General features: G+C 38.6%; 2 protein-coding genes across 2 annotated transcripts; one reads left to right on the forward strand and one right to left on the reverse strand.

The window, feature by feature from the left end:
• The first annotated feature begins 1,162 nt into the window (after positions 1-1,162).
• Positions 1,163-14,410, forward strand: shc3 (SHC (Src homology 2 domain containing) transforming protein 3). Its single transcript, XM_053340082.1, has 12 exons — positions 1,163-1,798; positions 5,283-5,353; positions 8,013-8,076; positions 8,973-9,092; positions 10,530-10,583; positions 10,845-10,896; positions 10,988-11,117; positions 11,212-11,362; positions 11,496-11,589; positions 11,693-11,884; positions 13,747-14,072; positions 14,282-14,410. Exons 1-12 carry the CDS (start codon positions 1,163-1,165, stop codon positions 14,408-14,410), a joined length of 2,019 nt encoding a protein of 672 aa, XP_053196057.1.
• Positions 14,411-18,564: 4,154 nt separating this feature from the next.
• Positions 18,565-20,479, reverse strand: LOC128380351 (sphingosine 1-phosphate receptor 3). Its single transcript, XM_053340140.1, has 2 exons — positions 20,442-20,479; positions 18,565-19,953 (listed from the first exon to the last, which is right to left on the reverse strand). The coding sequence occupies exon 2, from the start codon at positions 19,874-19,876 to the stop codon at positions 18,716-18,718; it is 1,161 nt and encodes a 386-aa protein (XP_053196115.1). The 5' UTR covers positions 19,877-19,953; positions 20,442-20,479; the 3' UTR covers positions 18,565-18,715.
• Positions 20,480-24,558: the final 4,079 nt, after the last annotated feature.

Genomic DNA, 24,558 nt, shown 5'->3' on the forward strand with positions numbered 1-24,558 from the left:
ATTAATGATGTTACATTTTCCAGTCATGCTAAAATCTCACTATATTGTTTCTTTCCATGACTTGTAGAGATTTCGTTTATACCCTTTTTAAGGAATATTACATCTTTACGGTAGATTTAAACAGAGAGGGGGGGCTGTATTTTTTGTTAGAGAAGATTTTGGTAGGTCGCTCTGATCAGAACTGTCTATATCATGGATGCTAGTTTTCATCACTGATTTAATTTGATTTATTACTAATTCTGTGATTAATTTGAATCTGTGCATCATCCTTTATCACAACTTTTATCAATTCATCCATTGCGTTTGACAGTAATTGTGTTTAACGTGAATTCAAGCAAACTGGTAGGAATAATTATTTCACCAAGTTAAATTACCAAGCTACCTCTCATTCTTCATTTCCTTTTTCCAATAAAAACAAATAAGAGGGTAAAAATTACAGAGAATAAATATCAGACAGGGGAATTTAAAAATTGATTGGTTCTAGTGTGCTGTAAGTGGGAGTTTTTTTTTCCTCTCCCTCCAACAGGAAGTGATTTGCAGTGTTCAGCAAGCCTTTTGTTGAGAAGGTTTTCTCAGATCAGTGAGTCATGCTTCAGCTCTGAGCCGGCAGGCAGGCAGGCAGCAGTCAGTAGAGAGTATTTGCTCTTCCCTCGCAGTATACGTGATCATCGACAACATAGACCTTTCTCTGTTCTCTTACTTTTTGGATTTTTGAGGCTAGAAATAAGCAGCAGCAGCAGCAGCAGCAGCATCATCACAGCTGGAGACCAAACAAGCTGCACCACAACACTGGCAGCCTTTTAGAGACCTCTTTCCTCTCCATCCTCTTCTTCCTCTGCTCCAATGTTGTGTTTCCATGGATTGTGTCTGTATACTTCTCTCTGACGGATTGGATTGCAGCTCTGGATTTTACTGAGCGCAGATTGGACTTTGGCGACAGCAGCAGCAGTTCAACACAACCACCACTGTAACCTCAATAGAGAAAATTACAGTCAGGTGGCCTGTGATTGCTAAAAGGCGTTTGCTGCCTGTACTGCTGCTGCTATGTTACAGGAGAGGGTAATCAGCACGGCTCAGCCACGTCTGCCAGCACACTTGTGAAAGAGGCAGGCTGTGCGTGTCGGTTGGTGGAGAGAGGGGAGAGAGCAAGAGAGAGAAGGGTATGCTTCACCGTACCAAATACAACCGCTTCAGGAATGAGTCAGTAACATCCGTCGATGAGCTTCTCCACGGCCTGTCCATGAACCCCAAGGTCTCGGCCACCCCCCAGTCTGCTGCCGAGACATCTTACACACCCCCGACTGAGGTCCAGCCCTCCTCCACCACCAGTGCTTCCAGCACCCCCACCAGCCACGGCTCTGACCACCTGGAAGATGGAGGCACCACCCTCTGTACCCTCATCAACAAGGTGTCCAGCCTGAAATTCAGCAACTCAGGCAGCTTGCTGGGCATCAAGGGTCTGCCCTCAGCTGTCAAAGACCTGGCTGTGTCTAAGCTGCAGGGGGGTGGGGGATCGGGTTCAGGCAGCTCCAGTGGCTCGAGCCCCAGTGCAGCGACGGCAACAGCAGCAGCCTCTGGTGTGGGCGGCTCTCTGTGCAGCTCGGCCTCCCATTCAACCCCCTGCTCACAGCTGGAGCCAGCCGTCAGCATGAGCAAGAAGAGTAGGCTGGACGAGCTCCAGCCTGGTGGAGAGGACTGGAATCCAGGTGGAGGTGGTGGACTAGTTAGCAAACCCTCCAGAGGATGGCTACACTCAAGCGAGAAGATCTCCGGTCCAGGAGTGACATATATTGTAAAGGTTGGTGGTCTTTCTGTCTCCCTCTGTCTCATTTCTGTATATCTCCCTTCCTCTCTTTTCCCAGTCTACCTATTGTTTTTATTCTTTCAATGAATCAAGCTTAGCTACCTGCAAGGGGGGGGGAAGGAGAGATAATGTTGTTTCACTTGCACATCACAACATGCCCTTGAGTGGGTGTATGTAGGTTGGCTACAGCAGAAGGAGCAGCGACCAGAAAATATAACATTGAATAATTCAGGAAAATAGAGAAGGTCAGCACTGGTGAAAAGTAAAAGAAAAGCTTGTGATGGCAAAATGAAAACAGCATTATTTTGAACATGCTATTTTCAATTTTTACAGTATTTCTGTCAGTCTTGTGTATGTGAAGCCATGGCGTTATGCTTTTGTAACCATGGTGATGTGTTATTTCTGTACATTGTGCATCTCTACGAGCTCTATGACCGTTTTAGCTCGCAGATAAGTGAAATGGTGGAATCGGGGGCAAAAAAATACATACAGTGCATGTTTGTCTTATCACACCCATATCTCATGTTAATGTTGGTAATTTCAGCCATCATACATCATTTAAAGGAGCACAAGTTGGCGCACAACTACAAGAGCTGTGAATGTCATCATGCCGGCAATGAGTCACTAGCATGAGGAGTGATGATGCTGAGCCCTGGCTCCTCAAGGTGTGAAGTGAATAAGAGAGGAATGGAATAAACCATTTTCACTGAAGCCATAAAATAGCAGTGCATTTACCTGAAGGTTTAGTCTTTTTCTACTTCTTTTGTTTATGCAGCAAAAAAAAATGAATGAGATCACTGAACAGCATTGTCAGGTGAAATGTGTGGTATTCCAAATCAAGTTACACTGTATGATTGCCATCATATGACACCTACTACAACTTGTCTGCACAAAGCCTACAGTATCTGTGACCAGTGTGACATTCCATTAACGGCATTAAGGCCGAGAGCGCTTATTTGTCCGGTCAATGCTGCTGAAAGCATCCACACTGTGAGAGGGGAAATGGGTCTTGTCTGTGCTCCCCAACCCCCTGCTTTTCCTGCGGTTTGGGTGCCTGTGTATATTGAGTTCAACGTGGTGTTCTGCTCACAGCGCTTTTAATTAGCGTCATGTGGTCACTCCTCACACATCATGCACCATTACTCTAAAGGGACATTGATTGACAGTGACACTGTTTACACTTTTAGCCCCATGGTAGCTGTTTTTGTTCCCATCACATCGGATAGGAAAAGTTTTGTCAGTATTGCACTGTTTTTATTGAGGTTAGAGGTCAACATTTGCAAGATATTGTATTTCCAGCCTATCTAGGGACGTTATGTGACAAAAATTCATAATAGCTGTATGACTGAATAGTGTAAAACCCTTTTTTCAGGAACTCTCAACACTTTCTTGCAGTATGTCGTATATTGTGATTATTCACAGCACGTCATAATCCATGCCTGTTCATCATGCATAATTTGTGTAACTTTTCAGTGTTATTTAACATGTATGATCGATTTATTTCATTTAACCTGTTTATTGATGAACTTTTCTACCATCCTGACCTGACATATCCTGTGTAGACTATGAAGACCTGAACTGTATGTACTGTAGTCTAAAGTAACAGCCATACACATAACACAACAACACATCTTTCACAGGAGTGCAACTTAATGATGTGAAAGCCAGAAATAAACTAAATGTTCAAATTAATGAGTCAGTATGATTTATGACTTGTGTGCTAGAAGTCTTCACTAGTCTTCTCAGTGCATTTGAAGGACTACAGATGTAGCTATAAATGTGATCACTCTGATGTCATGTTGTTTACTGGGATCATTTATGGGTTCTTCAGAGCCGGCCTCCCATCGCTTTTCATAATTAATCTGGAGTTCAGTTTTACTGTGCAAGTCGTGTACTTGTTTGCTGTACAGCTTGACAGAAAAAAGTGTCTAAGTGTTGTGCTCAGAATAGGTCTCTACCAATTTTAGAACTGTTTGATATATTTTTGGCCTTTCTGAACTGTGCACTTCAAACTCACTCTTCTAATAGTAGACAACATTAAAAATGTGCAAACGTCATCTTGACAAAAAAGGCATTTGTTTGTTGGCACTTGCAAAACTGTCACTGAGGGGGGCAAACGGCCTCACAATATGAGAGTTATGACGGCAGTAACTAAGTTCTTTATGAAAAGGAGTGGAAATAGAAACATTAGACTGCATGTGTTTTGTTTACAACCAGATTATGAATGTGATTTCTTATAAGGATAGGAGCTCGTCAGCACAAAATGTTCCCAGTCTGTGCAATATTAATCAGAAGAGGTGTTGTAATGTGAGTAGGTGGCTGGCACTGAAGTTGATTTTATGGGATAGGAGGACTACAGTCACCTTTAGAAGCTCATGTGGCATAATAACACTGATGCAGGTTCAACATATCTTAATGGGAAACATGCATTGACTCTTTTCATTTTTTCATTTTGCATCATCTTTGTGTCAAACTCAACTCTAGGTGTATATTTCTATTTTTAGATATAGACTAAGACAACCAGGATACCAGCTGAGCTGAGTGGGAAAATCAATCAGAACACAAGTTAATTTATGAAAACACATTTCTTGGTGTAAGAGAGGTTTAAGTTGACACGCAGCTCTTATTTAGAAGTGCATAAGAAGATGAAAATGAGATGAGAGGATAATAACTAAAATCACCAATTTAACAATCAGACGCATTTCTTAAATATGATTTTATAAAATCAGTGTAATCTAAGATGTAGAGCCCAACCAATGGTGGCTTATTGTAGATATATCTATATTGTGTACTGGCAGATTGGTATAAATGTGTCAATATATATGTATACTTTTTGAATTTATATAGGCAGCATTTTATGTGCATTTGGTCCTTTTTCTTAATTCAGGTTTAAAATTATGCTCTGTTTTTTTTTTAATGTAGTTATTTATTAAATTTCCAGTAAAGTTTATTTTGTCATTTTAGGCAATACATTTTATTGTCAAACCGTAAAATATCATGCCTCTATTATGTCTTTTCACACCGTTGGAGGGATCATTGGAAAAAAAAAAAAATCTGTTCGTTTATTATCATTTATCATTCATTTAAGATTATTGGCGATATCGTTCATTTTTTACACCCTGATATTGGTATCAGCATCACCTCCAAAAATCCAGTATCAACCCTACTAAGATTAAAGAAATGGAAAAGGTCACTAAATATAGACATTTTACTGAGAAGAAGACAAGAAGTGACAAACGAAAAATCTAGCTGTTCATATCTCCAGTATATGAAGGTGGTGTTTTAGAGCAGTTTAGTTGTATTTATCATATCATTTCCAAGTACGCAAAAAAGAAAGTTTCCTGCTTGTAAACCCATGACAAATCAGGATATGCTTTTTCTGTACATGATGATATGCTAATCATGAAAACCTGAGTTTCAACTTATTACATCTTATTAAATATTTGTTTCACACAGGCTTTTCATTATTTTTTTCCAGTACCTGGGTTGTATAGAAGTGCTACGGTCAATGAGATCTCTGGATTTCACCACAAGATCACAGATAACAAGGTATGTTGACACTTGATTTTCTGTCTTTTTTAGAATTTGTTCATTATCAAGACAAACAATTTGTTTGTGAAAAGCTAAAGTAAAAATAAAATCAGGATTTTTTTTATGCCCACTCTGATACATTTTCTTGTGTTGGTAAAGTCACCCAATGACTGACTTGATTCTGATGCAGAAATATATAGCAATAGACAGTACAGTACAAAAAAGTGTCAGTCCTTGAAAGTAATAAAACCAGTCTTTATAACATATACTAAGTTTAGCAAATGTAGACTAGGCGCACACACTTTTGAACACTTTAAAATTGTTTTGAAATGTGTAAATGCTTCCTACTAGTGTATAAATACAATACCATCTACATCCCAAAAATGATTATGGTAACTATTTGCTGCCCAAATACTCTTTTTATCATAAACAACTCAATGGCAAGTGGCTCCTATCCATCACGAAACATAATTTGTAAAAATAACTAAGATGTTGTTTGCTTCTAAAGGGTAGCGTTAGCACGAGCCCAGTTTCAGCTATATATTTCATACAATAACTTCTCACATTAATGGAAATCTGTACTTTGAACACAGTAGTTGGATGATACCTGTCCATCAAAGGTTATATTGCCTTAGACTCCCATTAGTAAACCTTTTAAACATTACTAAACAACTATATATATGTAGTGTCATTTTTTTGTGGAAAGCTGATTTTTACCGTTAGATACCATGCTAGCTGCATTCCAGTGTTATGTTGGCAAGAAATTATGTAACTGTTTGTAACTTACCATGCTTTTAACTGGGTTTGTGTTTGGTTTTAACTGCATTAGGCATATAATGATGTTAGTGTTTTAGAGATTGACGGTTATCACTTTTCTGGGCAAAAAAGTAGAAGTAAATTTTGAGAGCTGCTAGCGGCAAGAAGAAATGGAGAGCAGCAGTCTGAGAATAACAAAAACTGGATTGTATTGGTTTGAATTTGTCATCAATTTGACCAAATGTTTTAATTTCAAAATTAAAAACGTGGGCGCACAGGTGGTTGTGTGGTTAAGAGCGCATGCTATGTAGCCTACGCAGCGGACCCCGGTTCGAGTCCTCCTGGCCGGCAAACCTTTCTGTATGTCACACCCCCTTCTCTCTCCCGTAATTTCCTGTCTCTCTACTTTAAAATATGTCTATGCCAGAGAAAATCTTAAATTAAAAAAAAAAAAATTAATTAAAAACTGAAATCTGAAATGTTGCTCCCAAATGTCTCTATCACCGATAAATACAGTAATTTTAAGTGCTCGTCTTCAATCTACCTGTTTTAGAAAAACTACATTTTTTGGGTTTTAAAATGATATATTTAGAGTACATTTGGTGTATGGTGCTTGTTATTTTGACCAATTAAAAGAAAGAACAATTGCCACATGTACTTACAATACATCAACTTTGAACCTCAAAATCTCAAACCAACCCTACTATTGCAGATATAATCTTATAATTTCAAGGTCATGATTTTTGTTAGCATAGAATTTTCTGTGTCCATCTCCTATCTTTGAAATCATTGACCAATGTGCAGTGAGCGAAAGGCCGGCAGTGAATCGGTTTGTGTCATGTCCACTTTTCTGCTTGACTTCCTGAAGTCAGTCCAGTGTTGACGTTAGCTAGCAAGGCCACACAGTTGTTGACTCTCTCTCCAATAAAGAGAACGATAGTGAAGAAGAGATTGAGACAGGGAGAGAAAGAGAAAGAATTTGTCTTATGTTGTTACTGTTATTAGATTTCTCCTTTTTTAAAAAGAACTTACATCTGTGATTGATTTATCCAAACCATAAAAAAGATGGCATTGTAATGACTGCTACAGATAAAACAGTTCACTCTGTATGAGCTTTAGATTTTTCTCTATGATGTGTAGCAATGTACACGTCAGATACAGATCGGTGCAGGACATTTGTAATATTCTTCATCATATGTAAAACACACTGAATCTTGATTCAGGTCACTTTTGGAAGACGCCAATTAATTCTGCTAGCAACCTGTAGACTTCAGGAATAATGCCAATACAATGTTTTTTGTTCAAAGCATTTACTTATTATTATTATTATGAATAAGTCATATTTCATCATTCATACAATAGACACAATATCAAAACAGACATCATCAGCAGATTAATCAATACCATTCTTCTGAGCCCACACTAAAACATAAATAAATAAACATAAAATAAATAAAATGTTCATCTTTGCAATTAAGTAACTACAGTAAAACAATAATGACAGGTACATTAAAAACAAGGCATTCACACATATCAACTTTTAATTTTTACAAGTGATCTGAAAAGCCTAGAAACTCTCAGATCATCACTGTGTGAAGGCTAACAGAAAAGATGTATTATTATTAATTAATGAAATTAATAATAGATAGTTCAACATCCTCTCTATAAGTGAAGCTACAAGTCCTCACAGGTGAAACTTTAAAAAAAATTAAAGAAAGGGGTCCCAAAAATCTTTGAAACACATTGCTACTATTTAGTTTTTCTTTATTTAACTTCAATATAACTGAGTATATTTATCTACAAAGAAATCATCTTGATTGGTGACTCTTAATACCGTTTGACTTAATGCCAGAATAACTGTGATTCTGTGGTTGTCTATGGTCACCATCTTGGCTTCACCCTCCTCTCTCCTTCCCTCCAGGGAAGCCATCAGTCTGGTTTGTGAGGCTGTTCCAGGGACCAAAGGGGCTCTGCGGAAGAGAAAGGTACATGAGTGGACAGAGAGGGAGGGAGGGAGGGAGGGAGGGAGAGAAAGATGGAGTGATCACGGGTGAAACGATGCCCACACTGAGAGTGCAGAGAAAATGAATGCTAGTGAAAGGTACAGTAGACAGAAAAAGAGGAAACAGCATTAGATATTCATTTACCCTTCCACTTTCTATATATAGCATCTCCTCTGTAAGTGCTTTTTTTCTCTACCTTCCTTCACGTAAAAAAGAGGGAAAACAGAGACAGATAGAGAGAGGAAGAAATTATGAGAGAGATAGGGATGGATTGTACTCGGAGAAGAGAGCGGCAGAGGAGAGAGGAAAGAGATGAAGAGGTATGGGACTGTATGTGCGTGGGCGTAGCTCCAGCCCACGATGCATTGCACACCGCGCACAGTGCTTAGTGACTCATGTAGTGCACAATATCTGTGATCAGGAGTGCGTGTGTGTGTGTGTGTGTGTGTGTGTGTGTGTGTGTGTGTGTGTGTGTGTGTGTGTGTGTGGAGACTGTGTCTTAATGTGGGGTGTGAAATGAAGCATTACTCTGCTCTCTAGAGCTTATTCAAATGTCAGGGAAGAGTATATAACACAAAATCAGTGCCGACTAATTTCCCTCTCAGAATAGATATGTGATATAAGTTAATGTTATTTTGGTTCTGTGACAAATGGCGACATCAGCTTCATACTGAGAATTGTGAATCTGTTTGGCTAATTTTACCAAGCGCCTCTAAAATATCAAATACTTGTTCTTCAAAACAATTACCCGTACAAATTGTTGAGTATTTGTTCTGTAGTGGTGAATGTAAAATACTTTGCAGAATCATTGGTGTAAATGCTGTATTTTTTTTTTCTTTTTTTCATTTTTGTTACTCTGTGTCCTCTGATCTTCTCAGCCACCGTCCAAAGCTCTGTCCAGTATCCTGGGAAAGAGCAACCTGCAGTTTGCTGGCATGTCCATCAATCTAAATATCTCTACCAGTAGCCTCAACCTGATGACACCAGACTGCAAACAGGTAGGTTTGCCTTTGTAAATGGATTTTGTGGGCTAAATACATGTAATAAAAAGGATACTACCAGCAGTACATATTTAAAAAAACAAAATAAAAAAATGGTAGCACCACTGTCACATACCACATTGTATATAGTAATGTTTAGACGTAATGTGTAGACCACATACTGATCACTGTATAATTGTGTAAACTGATTTTTTGTTGTAGAATATTTAGCACACATTACCCCAACAAGTAGAATGAATCTCTACTCAACTAAAGAAAGATTGTTTTGCTGGGAGAAAAAAGTGATCAGAAGACGTTTGTTTCTAAATTTAGATCACTGCCATAGAGAAAATGTATTTTTAGCAGTTGCTAAGGTGATAAGATGTTTTTAAAAGTCAAGATATATTATAGTTGGGGGTGGCGCGGGGGAGGGGGGGGGGGGGCAAGAGCACATGACAACTCCAGATGTTGGCAATGTGACTTCCTCTATAGACTGTATATCACTATATTTAGCCACTTGTTTGGATAATAGAACAGTTTCCTTTCTGGCAGGGCTGGTCAGTGGAAGTATCATGTGTTGCCATGTCTTTCTTGTTACTATCAGCAGATGGTGCCAAAGTGGAAAAATAACCCAAGACCTACACATAGTAACACACACCAGACGGAGTAACATTTATGATTTCTTGAGAAAGCAGAAGACACTGCTGGAGAAGCATCAAATCTGAGGACTGACCCTGATTCTCTGTAGCCCTGCACTCTCTGGTCTTAGGGTTGCACTAGTTAAGCTAAACATGCTGTTGTTTTTTGTGGGCTCTAGCTAACTACATATCAGACTGGACTGATAAAGAGAAATGATAATGTAAACTCTTAACAGATATGAGAAGTAATGTACCAGACAATTTTCGATTAGACATTGTAGCTGCTGTAGCTGCAAATCATATGTGTTTTCAATAAGGCAGTGATGGTTACCTGACCAAATGCTATTAAACACAAAACTACATTTCTGTTCAGATCAAAAATCAACATAAAAAGTGCTAGCTAATGTCTGAGGTTTTGAGGTGTGGCATATTTTTTTGTACTTTGGACAAAACCAGCTCCATACCTACCATTGTAAACTTTGGTGACCTCGAGTTGAGGAGGCTATATATTACTCAGTGAACTTAGGAGTGCCAGTTTTCTCAGTTACTGGCTCCAGTTGGGAATCACTGGTGTAGATGTTACTCTCATGTTAAGCTCAACAAGAGAGTGAATATTTCCCAAAATGGCAAACTTTTCCTGAAAACTTCCAAAGTGGCTGCCTCACAGTTACAGGGCTGTTTTTTTGTTGTTGATGTAGACCAAATCCTGACACACATCTGTATGTGAATAAAATGTGCATAATTAATGCATGTGCATCTGTGTATATGCGGAAACATTGTTTAATTCATGTGCATTGTGTAATTTGGCTCCTGACAGATCATAGCCAACCATCATATGCAGTCTATCTCCTTTGCATCAGGTGGAGACCCTGTAAGTAACTCAATGTTGTGTGTTTTGCAATAATAAAACTCATGGCAAAAAGATGTAATCAACTAATAAATTATTCATATATTTTTTCCTATGAAGATGGTATTATTTATTATTAGTAAGTTATTACATTTTTGGAAAGTACACATTTCAAATGTCCCATTACTATTATCAAAAAGCACTGTGTAATAGTTCTGACTTGACAGAAAAAAAACTGGCATTAACTTTTAAAATAATGTATAATATAATGTGTATTTTTTTCAGGACACGACAGATTACGTTGCCTATGTAGCAAAAGATCCTGTTAACAGAAGAGGTAGGGGTTAATTTCCTTAATACTTTTTATGGTGTGGCATATCTTGCATGCATCACGCTCATTTTGAATGTGTTGCTCTGACATTCATCAGCATGCCACATCCTGGAGTGCTCTGATGGTCTGGCCCAGGATGTCATCAGCACCATCGGACAAGCCTTTGACCTTCGCTTCCAGCAGTACCTGCAGTGTCCCTCAACCAAGCTGTCCTCCACACATGACAGGTGAGGTGTTGATAAATCTAAGTACATATATACCATAATACAAGCGCATATATAGACAATATTGAGTTTCATAGTCAAAACATGTTTTTCTCAGGGTATTAAACATGGAGGAATTACCATGGACAGAGGAAGAGGAGGAATCAACAGAGCACCCTTACTATAACAACATCCCTGGTAAGATGCCACCACCTGGCGGCTTCATCGACACCCGGCTGACCAATCAGAATGCAGCCGATGGATGCCAGGTACAGGAACCTGAGCAGAGTGCAGATGTGGACACATTCTGGACATTTGCAATGACATAATAAATGTTTTTGACAATTAAACTACGAACATCTTAATTCAGAAATATGTTGAACATACACTGTCTGCCATCAGATGGGCCCAGGCTCAGTCGATCAGACATATTACCAAGGGCGGCACTGTGGAGAAAATTGGGGAGATGAGAGAAAGCCCATCTTTATACAACAGGGTAAGAAGATCCATACAGTTCACTATATACATATATTACATATTTAATTTAACTGTATTTCATCAATTCAACACTGTGACTGATTGTTTTCCCACATGTCTAGGATCATTTGATATAAGCAATCTGCCTGAGAGTAAAGGTCAGGCACCAAAAACAGGAGAGATGCCCACATATGTGAACACCCAGCAGATTGATGCTCAGGTGCTGGCAGCACTCCAGGCAGAGGCAGAAAATGTGACAAAAGGCATGGCAGCTGCAGCCAAAGAAAGCCCACAGAAGGACCTGTTTGACATGAGTAAGTCTTGGTTGGAGTGCACTGAAGTTTATGTTGGCCATGTGGTTTGAATAGAGGATTTGGAAGCAGCCATAGATTTAAAATAATTTGGAAAATTACCTGCTGAAGCATTACAAAGTTTCTCAGCAGAATCTATTCCTTTCCTGTTATAATAACACTGTAAGATGACTTTCTGATCAGATTAATTATAGTTTCCTGGCTTCTATTTCTCAGTGACTTTGGTGTGGCGGCACAGTATAATAACATTGTGTCAGTATGAAGACAATAGGAGGACAATGTTACTGTCAGTGATCAGCTTTATTCTTTCCTCCTTTCAACTTCAAACTAAGCATTGCTATTATTAGACATAAAAGATTAGTTTCATAATGATGTGTGTAACCATGTGTGGAGAATCCATGACACAAATTACATGTGAGCAGTGACCTACACCATTAAAAACTTTTCTTGTTTAACAATTTAAAAGACCAGTGTGTAAGACTTAATGGCATCTAGCAGTAAGGTTGCATATTGCAACCAAATCAACACCCCCCTCCTCATCCTCCCTTCTTAATATGTAGAAGAATCTACGGTGGCCACAACACTTGAAAAAAAGGCAGAAGGCCCTCCTATAGAGCCAGTGTTTGGTTTGTCCGTTACAACTGTAGAAGTATAGCAATGCAGCATGGCAGGCCTCATGGAAGATGACTCATGCCTTATGCAAATGTAAATAGATAATTCTAAGGTAACAAAAACCCAACAATTCTTATTTTCATGGGATTGTACACTAATTAAAACATGCTTCTGAACATTGTATTAAATTTCCACCAAGACCTGCTAGATGCCATTAAATCTTACAAACTCATCCTTTAAGTAACCCTGAATAATAATAATACTAATAGTAGGTGGGTACAGAAAGTTGATTGATGGACATAGAGAATACATTTAGAATTAAACATTCACACTTACATATACAGCAGTGTCATCAGCATATCATTGCATCACTTTGCAAATGAATGAGATATGTTACTAAATAGATATATATCTATACAGATACTCCACTGATTAGACCACTCTGAGGAAGAGAAGTTATCTCCATGACATACATACATCTTCTTTAGTGTACACATTTATCAGTGGTTAAATAAAACTAAATGGCTAAAAGAGGTCAGATCAATTGAACCACAGCAGAAAATAATATTCTTTAAATGTCATAAATTTGAAAGATGACAGCAGGGTATTTTGAAAGTCTGAGTATCTGATCCGGATATACTGTTGCCAGGTGCCCAGAGTCATAAAAACATTTTCATTAAAGCTCAAATAGTATAGTATATTTACTTATTCAACACATCATCTTCTTTTGGTTTTGTTTTACGTAAATCCCTTCTTCTGAAGCTGCTAAGCTAATGACTACAGACATTTCATATTTTAGTTTCTTATAATGATGTTCTAACACCATTGCAATCCATTTTTCATGCTTTATCCCATTTGGTTTAAAGACTATTTAGTGACAGTGAAAGGAATCTTTTATGTAATGTATTTTCTGTTGAAACAAGGTTGGTGTGGGATATTACATTACACATGATCCATTTAAACTGTAAATCAAGACCAGATTCACTGTTTACCTGGAAGTGACAGTTTTCCAGCCAACAGCAGTCTTTTATTGGAAAAGAATGTAATATATGGAATTAACATTATCCTTCTCTCAAACACAATTTTTCATTAGCATCATAAAGAAATGAGGACATGTTTAGATTTTTATACAAACAATTACACTTGCTTAATTTTATGGATCAGCACACCTTTCATGTTAATAATTCAGTTTTCTTCTGTACATACTATTCCTCTCTTAATCAACATTTTGGCATTGCCCTCACCTGTACCAGAGCCCTTCGAGGATGCCATTCAGTCTCAGTCCCATCCGCCGTCCCAGGGGCACGCCCAGTCCCAGGTATCTAGTCTTCACAAGGCAGCATCTGTGGACAACTCGAGCCCTCTTCTTGTGCGCTCGCTGGCCTTCCGGGCACAGGAGGAGCTGGAGGGCCAGACATGGTACCACGGCAAAATGAGCCGCCGCGATGCTGAAAAACTGCTGAAAGAAGACGGGGACTTCCTGGTTCGTAAGAGCACTACCAACCCAGGGTCCTATGTACTGACGGGCATGCACAATGGACTTGCCAAACACCTACTGCTGGTGGACCCTGAGGGCACGGTAAGAGTCATCTAAAAAAGGACATGTAGAGTGTGTCAGGGAAGCAGCATGCTAGACACTGAGACAAGACAAAGGGAGAAATGACAAGTTTGTGAATGTGTCAGTGAGCATGAATACATGAATTGAAAGATTTCTCTCTTTTTTTTTAGAAAAAACACCAAACTTTGCTTAAATTAACAGATTTCAAACATATTTTTCTCTTTTCCAAGGTACGGACAAAAGATCATATATTTGACAGCATTAGCCACCTTATTGGCCATCACCGTGACAACAATCTGCCGATTGTGTCAGCTGGGAGTGAACTGTGTCTCTTACAGCCAGTTGGAAGGAAACAGTGATGCTTGCAATGCCTGATGGGAAAGAGGAAGTTCTGAACAGTCTCTCCTATCATCCTGAAACTTGAAGATGAAATCTGAAGTGAAGATGCTCAAAGGCAAAATGTGCTGACAGTGTTTTTTTGGAGAATTTGGCTGTGGTTACTTTACTGGAGGCACTGGAAGACGCAAGATTTGTTTAAGATTAAAAAAAAATATTTATAGAACTGTTATTCTTTTGTTGTGATGATGACTGAAATGCTATATTTTTGAGAAGACATAGGTGCATTTGGACATAATATCTTGATTTGGTGTTTTAAAAGATAAAAAAGACAGTTGTTCTTGTAGTTTAGATGAAGTGCAAATCAAACCTCAAAGAGGTATTAACAAGAGTATTTTAGAATAAAAACCTGAAATTTTAGTTTTGTCTGTCAAGCACAACCACATTTCTACAGGAACCGTTGGCTAGGAGGTTGAGGAAACAAAAACAGTTTGGACAACAAATGCTATTTATATTGAATTACTTTAGGAAAAAAAAAGTCCTTTAATCTCACCAATAGCGTGACAGCTCACTCAATTAGTCACTATATGAAATCTGCTTTTATCTGGGATTAGAACTGAATGTGTTTTGCTTTGCAGTAGTCACAAAATGTTGGGGTGCAAACAGGCATCCTTCATAGTGCTGTCAATGGCTTTAAAGATAAACTTTTTAAAAAGTATTTTCTTGTGTCACTGCAGTCGCATGACTTAAAAATCAACTGTTCTTGTGGACATTGTTCGTAGACCTTGATACCCCTTTATTTGAAAGAGGTGCTTGTTTATGCTGACACTGTAAAAATATTTATGCTTTTCAAACAGTGATTATTTCTGAATTGGTTTTCTCTGGATACTTCTTTTAAGTGTGTAGTCAATGATTAGTTTTGGGGTTTGAGTCATGGAATGGATATTCTCACATTCTTAATCGACTTTTTTTTGTGAACTTTTAAAAAGTTATTATCATCATTATTTGAATGACCACAAATGAATAGCACAATCAGAAATTTAGATCATCTGTGTCAGTTGTACCAAGACAATTCACCAATGTGTTGAGACGTAATTTAAACTTTTTACCGAAGAGGATGAATTAGAAAAATGTGGAGTTTACACAGAGTGTACTCAATACAGAATGTTCAATATTAGATCACTTTCACTTATTGATGTTAAAAAAAAAGATTTAATTTCTCAGTGTGTACACATTTAATGGCAAACTATTGCCACTAGATGTCATCACAGAGATATGCTTCTTCTCTTTTTTACCTGTCAGTCACACTCACTTCAATTCTCTTGTGTTATCACTTACTGTATTAGTATCAAAGGCTATCTGGCTGTGTATAGCTAGAAGTACAGCAGTACAGAGGAAAATCCAGTTTTAGGAAGCAAGTTTTCAACTATTATTGCTTGACAAGTCAAGATTTCATTTGAATTTTTCAGTCCACTGTACACAATCGTTCCTCAGAACAGTTTCCTGTATTTAGGTTATACAGACTGTTTTTGTAGAGTGGGAATCAAAATTTTGAAATGGCTCATAGAAATAGTACACAGCAGTTCTAGCAACATACTTTTTAAATGCTCTCATCCTTACTTATTGTCAGTACTCTGATGGATACCAAATGAATGGGGGCATTGTATTTGATATGCACTGGACCACTTCAATTGAACCAAAATCAGCATGTGTTCAATGAGTTTGACATGACAGATGCAATGTAATATAACGTGCCTGTATTTTGCTGCAAGAGGGAGTGTACAGTACATGCATCTCACAACAACACATATTTAGCAAAGAGCAGTATTGGGCTCATTATAAAAAAAGATCCACTAGATTCATTTTGGTTTAAGCCGATAAGACTTTCCCTTGATTCTTTGTGCCCCATGTCCCAGTTTGCTTCTCAGGATTCGTTTGAGGAGAGGTCATGATAGGATGTTTTGTTTTGTTGTTTTTAAGAGAAAGGGGACAAGAAAAGGGTGCAAAGAATCATTGAGGGTTTTTTCGACAGTTCATTGATTTTTACTTTGTCCGATTCTTTTTGACATGATTTCATCAAATCTAATATCTTGGAAGAAGACATAATGCGCTAATTGAATTTTTAAAAAAGCACTTCGCTAATGTAAAGAATAATTGTGTGATCACTCTTTATTTCTGAAGAGCAAAATTGTAGAACCACCTCGGCAAAATGTGCAGTTTTGAACAAAGCGTAAAGCAGGAAACCACTCCATACTTGAATCTCTCTGATAACATGCCAATTAATTTATACATCCAAACAAGCTGGGACACAAATAAGAAACATGGCTTTTTCCAGATTTCTGTTGATGAAAATGTGCCTTTTATTTGTACAAATGGTGTTTTTATTTCTTTTTCTCTCTCTCTTCAAAGTGCAATAGCTGATCTTCAATGGGGCATGCCTGTTCACTAGAGGTTGTGTTTTGCCCTGCTGCGTGTTGCTGCTTGAGACTACTGTTTTCTCTCTCTATCTCTATCTCTGTCTCTCCCTCCCTCTCTATTATATATTATAAATGTATCATTTCCAGATTCTAAATATAAATCTTTGTCAGACAGAATCACACAAAAACTCACTATTTTGGAACAGGTATAGAAAAAAAAAGGAAACGAGTCCAAATGATGTTTACAGATTTAATCTTTTGGTTGTATGGGTTTATCATTATTCTGTATGACTGTTGGCAATAAAACCGTGAATGTGTAGAATCTCTTTTGTTTTCTGTCCTGTAATAATAACACGCAGCATTTAGACACATTGGGACGGTTAATCCAAATGACGTTTTCTCACTTATTTCTGGTGATATCTAGCCATGCAAATAAATTCACTGCAAAATCTCCATAAACAGTGTCCTTGTAACTTTGGAGAAGTTTTCACAGGGACTATTTCTTTGGTATAAAGTAGTTCTAGTAAAAGCCATCCACAGTGATGTCTTTGGATTATATTTTTGGATTATATCTTTGATCTTTGAAAAGGGATACTGTTTTTTGGTTGTTGTGTATTAATGTTATTTTTATGCTGTGAGCACCACAAACAACATTCGATTTTAAATTTCATTTATTTAGCTGGAAACAAGAATTAGAGGGGTACATATCTAAATTTGGACACAAGAAAGAAAAAAAAACATACCTGCATGGCTAGATATACCTCTACAAATAAGTTTTAAACATTTTATTTGGGTGACCTGACCCTTTATGAAGTGGGAAAGGCATAGCACATGACTGAGCAGAACTGCACTCTCTACTGGCCACCTTAGATGATCCAGGTGTATCATATTTATACAGCATGTTTAATTTGCCTTTATAATATCAAAGCTAATAGTTTGCATCATATAAATAGCTGCATCTAATTTAGCAGTTTCACATGCTGCGTTGCATTGACATGACTTTGCAAGGCTTGTTTCTTCAGTTTACCAGCTTCATGCATATACAACATTTTAGTTTCTGAAATAATCACACAAACGCATACACAATTTCAATGTGGTGCAAAAATGAGATGATTCTGTCCTGAGCATGCATGTTGTGAAAATACAGTATCTGGACATCACTGAAGATGATAACTACCATTTCTAGCCAGCAGATGGAGCCATTGTATCACTAAACATAACTGATGTTACATTATCGACATAAGTATTATTAAGTATCACACCATAACAGAGGCAGTTGTCATTTTGAACATGATGCTCCTTAAATGGTGAAACCGGTTATAGGTTTGAATCTCCAAATGGTGTTTTTATCTCATTTACATCACATCATCTTTGCATAGTATACTATAGTAAGTATTATTGACTAAATACAAAATTACAGAATATACTGCATAGAGTAATAAATAACTTGTCATTACACCAATAACTGTTTACAATCACTCATTCATCTTTATATAACTTTCGTGATACTATAATTGCACTTTTAATGTAATTCATTGCAGGTTTTTGTCAAATCTTGTCTAAGATGGTCACATCTGCAACCACGGAGGTAAATGATTTTTCTGTCAAGGCTAAGTCCACCATTCACTGGCAAATATGACCAATACCTAGAGGTGGCCTCATCCATTACTTAGTATAATGCTAGGTGTAGACTGAGCTTCCCAATTGTGAATGATGACATCAACATCAAGCACAAAGGAGAAAACAATTTCCTTGCAGCCTAGGCCTGACATCAACATTTCATTTAAGAATGTCTTCATTCTAATTAATCAAGACTCAATTTTCTTTTTGTCATCAATTATGTCCGTTGTGAGCACTGCAGAGGCCCATGAGCACATCATCTTCCTACTACAGGTATCTTGGTTCTCTGTTTCAGTCTTTTCTGTTACTGTCGTGGACGGTCTCAGTAGCACCTCTGCTTGTTCCTGCCACCACTGAAACCTCGCCATGAGGTGTGTTCGTTTCCTCCCCCTTCTCCATCTCTGCCTGCTTGGAGCTTTGTTGGTTCTGGTTGGGGTTGTTCTGGCTGCTCCACGACTTGCTCCTGCTGCGGCTGGGCTCCAGAGACTGCCTGTTCCCACTGCCATTAACAGAAGCCTTCCCCCTGAAGCAAATACCACATACCAGACCCAAAAAGGCCCGTCTCATCTCACGGCTGGCCAGAGTGTAGATGACTGGGTTCATGGCTGAGTTGAGCACAGCCACTGCAATGAACCAGTCAGCCTTGTAGAGGATAGGGCAGCGCCAGCCGTTCTCACATGCCACATCTACTAGGAGCAGGATGAAGATGGGCGTCCAGCAGGCAATAAAAACCCCAACTACAATGATGACAGTGCGCAGCAGTGACATTGCATGCTCCGAATTGCTGTGCTTGCTCACCTTTTGGCTGCTGGACTTCACCAGGATATAGATACGGGCGTACAGGATTGACATGGCTAAGAGCAAAACCATGAAAACAGTGATACAGAAAGCTACATATTTCTTGCTGTAGAGGGGGAGGACGGTTGAGCAATCAGGGAGGTTATCCAGGCAGTTCCAACCAAGAATAGGCAAAGCTCCAAGAGATATTGCAATCAGCCAGCAGGTTCCTATGAGCAGAAACACTCTGTAATTCTTATTGGCATCATAAGGCCTCATTTTGATCATAGTCAGGTGTCTCTCTATTGCAATAGCCAGGAGACTGAAAATGGAGGCACCGAGTGCTACAAACATGCTGCCCTCTCTGACAAACCAGAGAGCAGGTGACAGCTTCAGGGTCTTCTCTCCTGACAGCAGCAAGTTAACCAGGTAAGCCACTCCAGCGAGAAGGTCACAAAGTGCCAGGTTAGCGATGAAGAAGTACATGCGGTTGTGGAACCTGTGGTTTCTCCATATGGCTACCAGCACGGTGAGGTTCTCCAGAACGATGAAGCTGCATATGATGAGGAACACAATGGTTTTGGTGTCCACGGCGCCAGCGCCCTTGCCCACGCTGGGCCGATGGTCCAGCTTACCTGTGTAGTTATAGTGGAGGTATACGTGAGGGTTGATCATCTTCAAAGCACCAGCTGCTGACACTGGATGTCAGGAGTGAGCAAGGAGTCCAGTGTCAGGAGTTCCACTGTCTTAAGCTGCAGTGAGAGATGTGAGGAGCACAAGCTTTATTAAAGCAAGGGGCCAATTTATTGTTCATTAGTCTGACAGTGTGCATATATTCAGTTTGTCTGATGGATTTAAAATGAATAGTCAAGTGGTTTTAATTCCACTGGAAATACATTATAACAAATTGTTTGGTAAAATAACAGTAGACAGTTTAAATAATGTAGGTAACTTGTAGCCTACACCTTAAACAACTTCAATTAAATCATTCTCTTTGTTTACATAGGAATGTTGGACCATTGCCTTAAAAGAAAATTACCAAGAGGCTCCATTACATTCAAATTAATCTTAACCTCTTCTTTTCAGACATGATCATCTTCATCACTTTGAATCACGGTAACATAGGCTACTGTAAGTTATAAGTGTCCGACTTCACTTAGAGGAAATTTGTTAGTAGCCTATTTCTGCCGACTCAAGCAGCTCAGTTTTCCTCCCAAATAAAAGCGAGAACTCAACTCACCGTGGGATGCTCGCAGTTCGGCTTTAGTTGAAAGTTAAACGCACACTGAAAGACACACATGGCATTGCTCAGTCAGTCGATTCTCCGTATTCTTGTGTAATAATAATGAACTTTAATTCTTTGTCGCTCGCTGGAGGAGAGCAGCTCATCATCTTTTACTGATCTCAGAAGTCCGGAGCTGTGGACGCTTGGTTGAAGTCACACCCCTCCCTCCCTCAGCCCCGGGCAGAGAGAGGCTGCTGGCGGGTCAGCTCAATGCATGAAGCCTATCAAAAACAAGGAGGTATGTGGAAACTCTCACAATGCAAAAGTGACTCAGTAGGCTACCACAGTTTTTGGAGCACGAAGGGTTATTTATAATACGACAAAAAAAAAAAAAAAAAAAAAAAACAACAAACAAACAAACAAAAAACGAAAAACATGTATTCACTCAACCAATTTAATTACAGTTTTACTAAAACATAATTTTTGATGTATTTTGTGTAAAGTAGAATCAATTTATTCTGGAATTTAGCCTGCTGTTTTCCCCTCAAGTTGAGTAATGTATGTGCTTTACATGAGCCAGAGATAAGTTAAGTGACCAAATGGAGTAGCTATCTATAAATAATAACACAATAAAAAAATTGAGAAAAATAACTGAACTAAAACTAGAAGCATACTCTCTAATACCGCTCAGTGATACTCCAGAGTAGAGCTTCAACAATTGAAGCCAAATATAGTTGCCTAACCAACTGTTAAATTAATTACTATTCTGATAATCAAAAATGTGTCGTTTTGAGTAATTTTTTTTTAAGAAAAAAAAGTTAATATTCTCAGATTGCAGCTTCTAAAATATGAATCGTTTTTGGTTTCTTAAGTCTTCTATGACAGTAAACTGAATTAATACTAAGCTTCCAGCTTTGTCTGCAGATTTACCTACACAAAGAAAATCCATGATTAATACATGATAAGAGGGAAAAAAATGGAATAGGGCCTGAAAAAATAGAAAACAAAACCAAACTCTAATATTTCTAAGTGCCCAGTGATATTCTGTCCAAAGTTCAAGAAAATGTAATATGAATACCAAACCACTAAGCCTTGTATCATAAGTGTAACGCTAACATTAACAGCCTTTAGTCTACCAGCGGTGCTACTGCAGCTGATTTGACATTTTCCCTGCATGCTGTGATTCTACTTGACATAAGGAAAAGAGGGAGAAAGTGAGAACGAGCGAGCATACAATATGCGGTAAGAGTTTAAGTTAAGATGACTGCAGTCCATCCTTTGTTCTGATCCGTCTGTCGTGACCTCATATCCAGGAAGGATGGGCAGGGCTGTTAGCTAGGAGTGGGACTCAGTGAGAGTCTGGGAGACAGAAGGACAGATGATGACTCTCTAAAACAGATGTGACGAAGTGGAAACTGCACTGCTGAGATTTTAAGACTTTCTTAACTAAAACTAAACATAAAATGACCAAAATGTGACTAAGAAAATAAACTTTATTTTTAAACCAAATCCAAAACTTGCACCAAGAACAGATGAGTCATGAGCATTGTGTGCTAGAATATGACTAAAAGGCTAAGAATCTTATTGCTTGACTTTAGAGAGTGCCACGCATTTTCCCCAAACGAAGCACATACTTTACTGTGTGTCAGACCAAATCATTAACTAGTAGATATCTTCCCATGTCTGTGGTTATTAACCCAGAAGAATGCTGTGTGTGGTCGAATAAACATCTGTGGTCTGGCATTGCTCCATTACCATTGTTAGAGTCACAATTCTCGGTCATTTCCTGCAGGTCGCACTGTGCCAGAAGCAATGGGAAAATGTCAGAGAAAAAGCCAAATAGTTAGTCTGGACCCGCAGCAAATCTGGGACCAATCACACAGTGGGTCTACGTAAAGGCAGCTGGATTAGCAGACCGGGAACATGGTTGGAAAAACCTTGGGTATTTCAGCAAACTACAGTGATGTGGGGCTAGCATCTGCATTTACATAAACTTTGGGCCAAATATGAAACCATCAGCAAGTACAAACCCATAATATGTGGTTAGAGTGAGTCTATGTCTATGTGTATTCATAGACTACTGAAGAGGAGCATGGGTGGAGGGTTTTCACTTTTGCAGGACCACCCTCACTAAAATGTTCCTTTGTAGGCAACCACTTCTTTGGTTTTAGCCAGGCTTCTAGCCGACATATCCTGTCATCTTTGTCAGCAGGACGATAATTAAAGTTCTCTAACAACTGCCATTTTCCACCTTCAGGAGCTGCATGTCTGGCTGAAGTCATCAATGTAGTATATGTGTGATTTCCTGCCATTATAATGCTATATTATTTAAGTATAAACCTACATGCTGCAACCCCTCATTTCAAAGTACTGTGCAGTATAAGCTCCCTTCCTTCACAGTAGCTTTCCTCACAGCTGGTTAAACCATTGCTCAAATTTCCACTGCTCAGCTACAGCTGGCCCCAGACTTTATACAGTATACAGTTTCTGTGTGATATTGTCAGTGGTGGAAGAAGACTTCACATCCTTTATTTAAGGCAAAGTAGCAATATCACACTGTAGAACTGAGATGGTTGGCAATAGCTGTGCATTCAAATTTGAACTGAACTAAAATACAGAAGTAGGTTATTGTAAACAAAATGTGCCAAGAATGAAAAGTTCTCATCATGCTGCATAATGTCTCCTATTAATGGTAGGAATATTATACTGGATATTACATCATTTAATTTGTTTTATTAGCCAAGTATGCAAGCAGCAGTTTATTGTGGCAGCCAGTCTTTGCATACTGTTGGATAGTTTCATCTATAACAATTTGTCACATTTTATAGGATGATCATGGATTTTGTCTGCAATATAACAAAGATTTAGTAGCAAAAACAGTAAAGTGCAAGTACATTATAATTGCAATTCAAGTACAACACTTGAGTAAATTTGGAACTTGACATTTTGATGTTTGAGGGTGACAGTGAAAAATAAAATAATATAATAGAAATTACATTATTGTATTATCACAAATATTGTCACTTATTCAAAGAGCTTAATGCAGTATCTGCTTGCTGTCTATAAATATAGCTACAGATAATTGACTAACAACCCTTCACTCAGGGAATTAAAATATCAAGATATTCATTATTAATCATAATGCAATACAAAAGCAGCACACTTAAAACACGCCTACATGTATAAAATATAATAGCCTCTCATTCAAAGCTGGGAACTAATGGTTAAATGAGGATGGCCGGATAGAGTAAAGATAAGAGCCCTGTAGCTCAGCACTGTGAGCATGTTAAAAAATCTATTTGGCCAGCATCACTGTAGCCATTACCCTGCCGGGGTTTGCCTTGTTCAGGCTCTCAACCCTTCATTAGAGTGCAAGAGCTGGGGTCAGAGCCGTGGGCAGTGGGCACATCCATGTGCAATTACATGAAAACCCTGTCTTTAATTTCACCCTCGCCATTTTGAGGCAGAAACACACCCCATGAGTCTGGGCTACCAATCTGAGGCGGACAGTCCCCTCCTGCCCTGTGGCTTTGTGGCGGCAGTATTTCTAGGCTCGGCGGTCTCATGCATGCAACTTAACAGAACAAGCGCTGCAACGTTTCTGAGGCATAATTTCAGCTGTGGCACAGTTTAGTCTAGGTTCTGCCAACTTTGGAAGGGCACACAAACAGAAATAGGTCTTTAGTTCTGTCATCTGCCTCTGCTGCAGTGATATTTAGTGCTTTTAGCATTAGTTCTTTCACTGTTAAGTGCAGCGCTTTTAATTTTCCATTTCATTTGTTTCCAGCTGAGAGATTAATCGGATGGTTTTATTGAGATTTTGCCAATGGGTCTGACTTCAATAATACTACAGTGGCTATTCAGTATTAAACTGGCTGACATAACTATACAAGCATGAAGTTAATGGACTGAAATCACTTAGCACTGAACATGTGAAAAAAACCCAGAAGCCACAGTTTTTCTGTAGTAGGCTAATTTTGAGGGCTTCTATGATAATTGCATGGCTCCCAGTCAAGGTTGGTGCCTGCTCTACTGCGCATGCACATTCATAATGTTTTTCACACCTCCACATACAGTACAGATTGAATACCAGAAATACAATTTCATATAATCCCGTCCACTCAAAATATTA

This window comes from Scomber japonicus, chromosome 19, assembly GCF_027409825.1.
Source record: "Scomber japonicus isolate fScoJap1 chromosome 19, fScoJap1.pri, whole genome shotgun sequence".
NCBI classification, from domain to species: domain Eukaryota; kingdom Metazoa; phylum Chordata; class Actinopteri; order Scombriformes; family Scombridae; genus Scomber; species Scomber japonicus.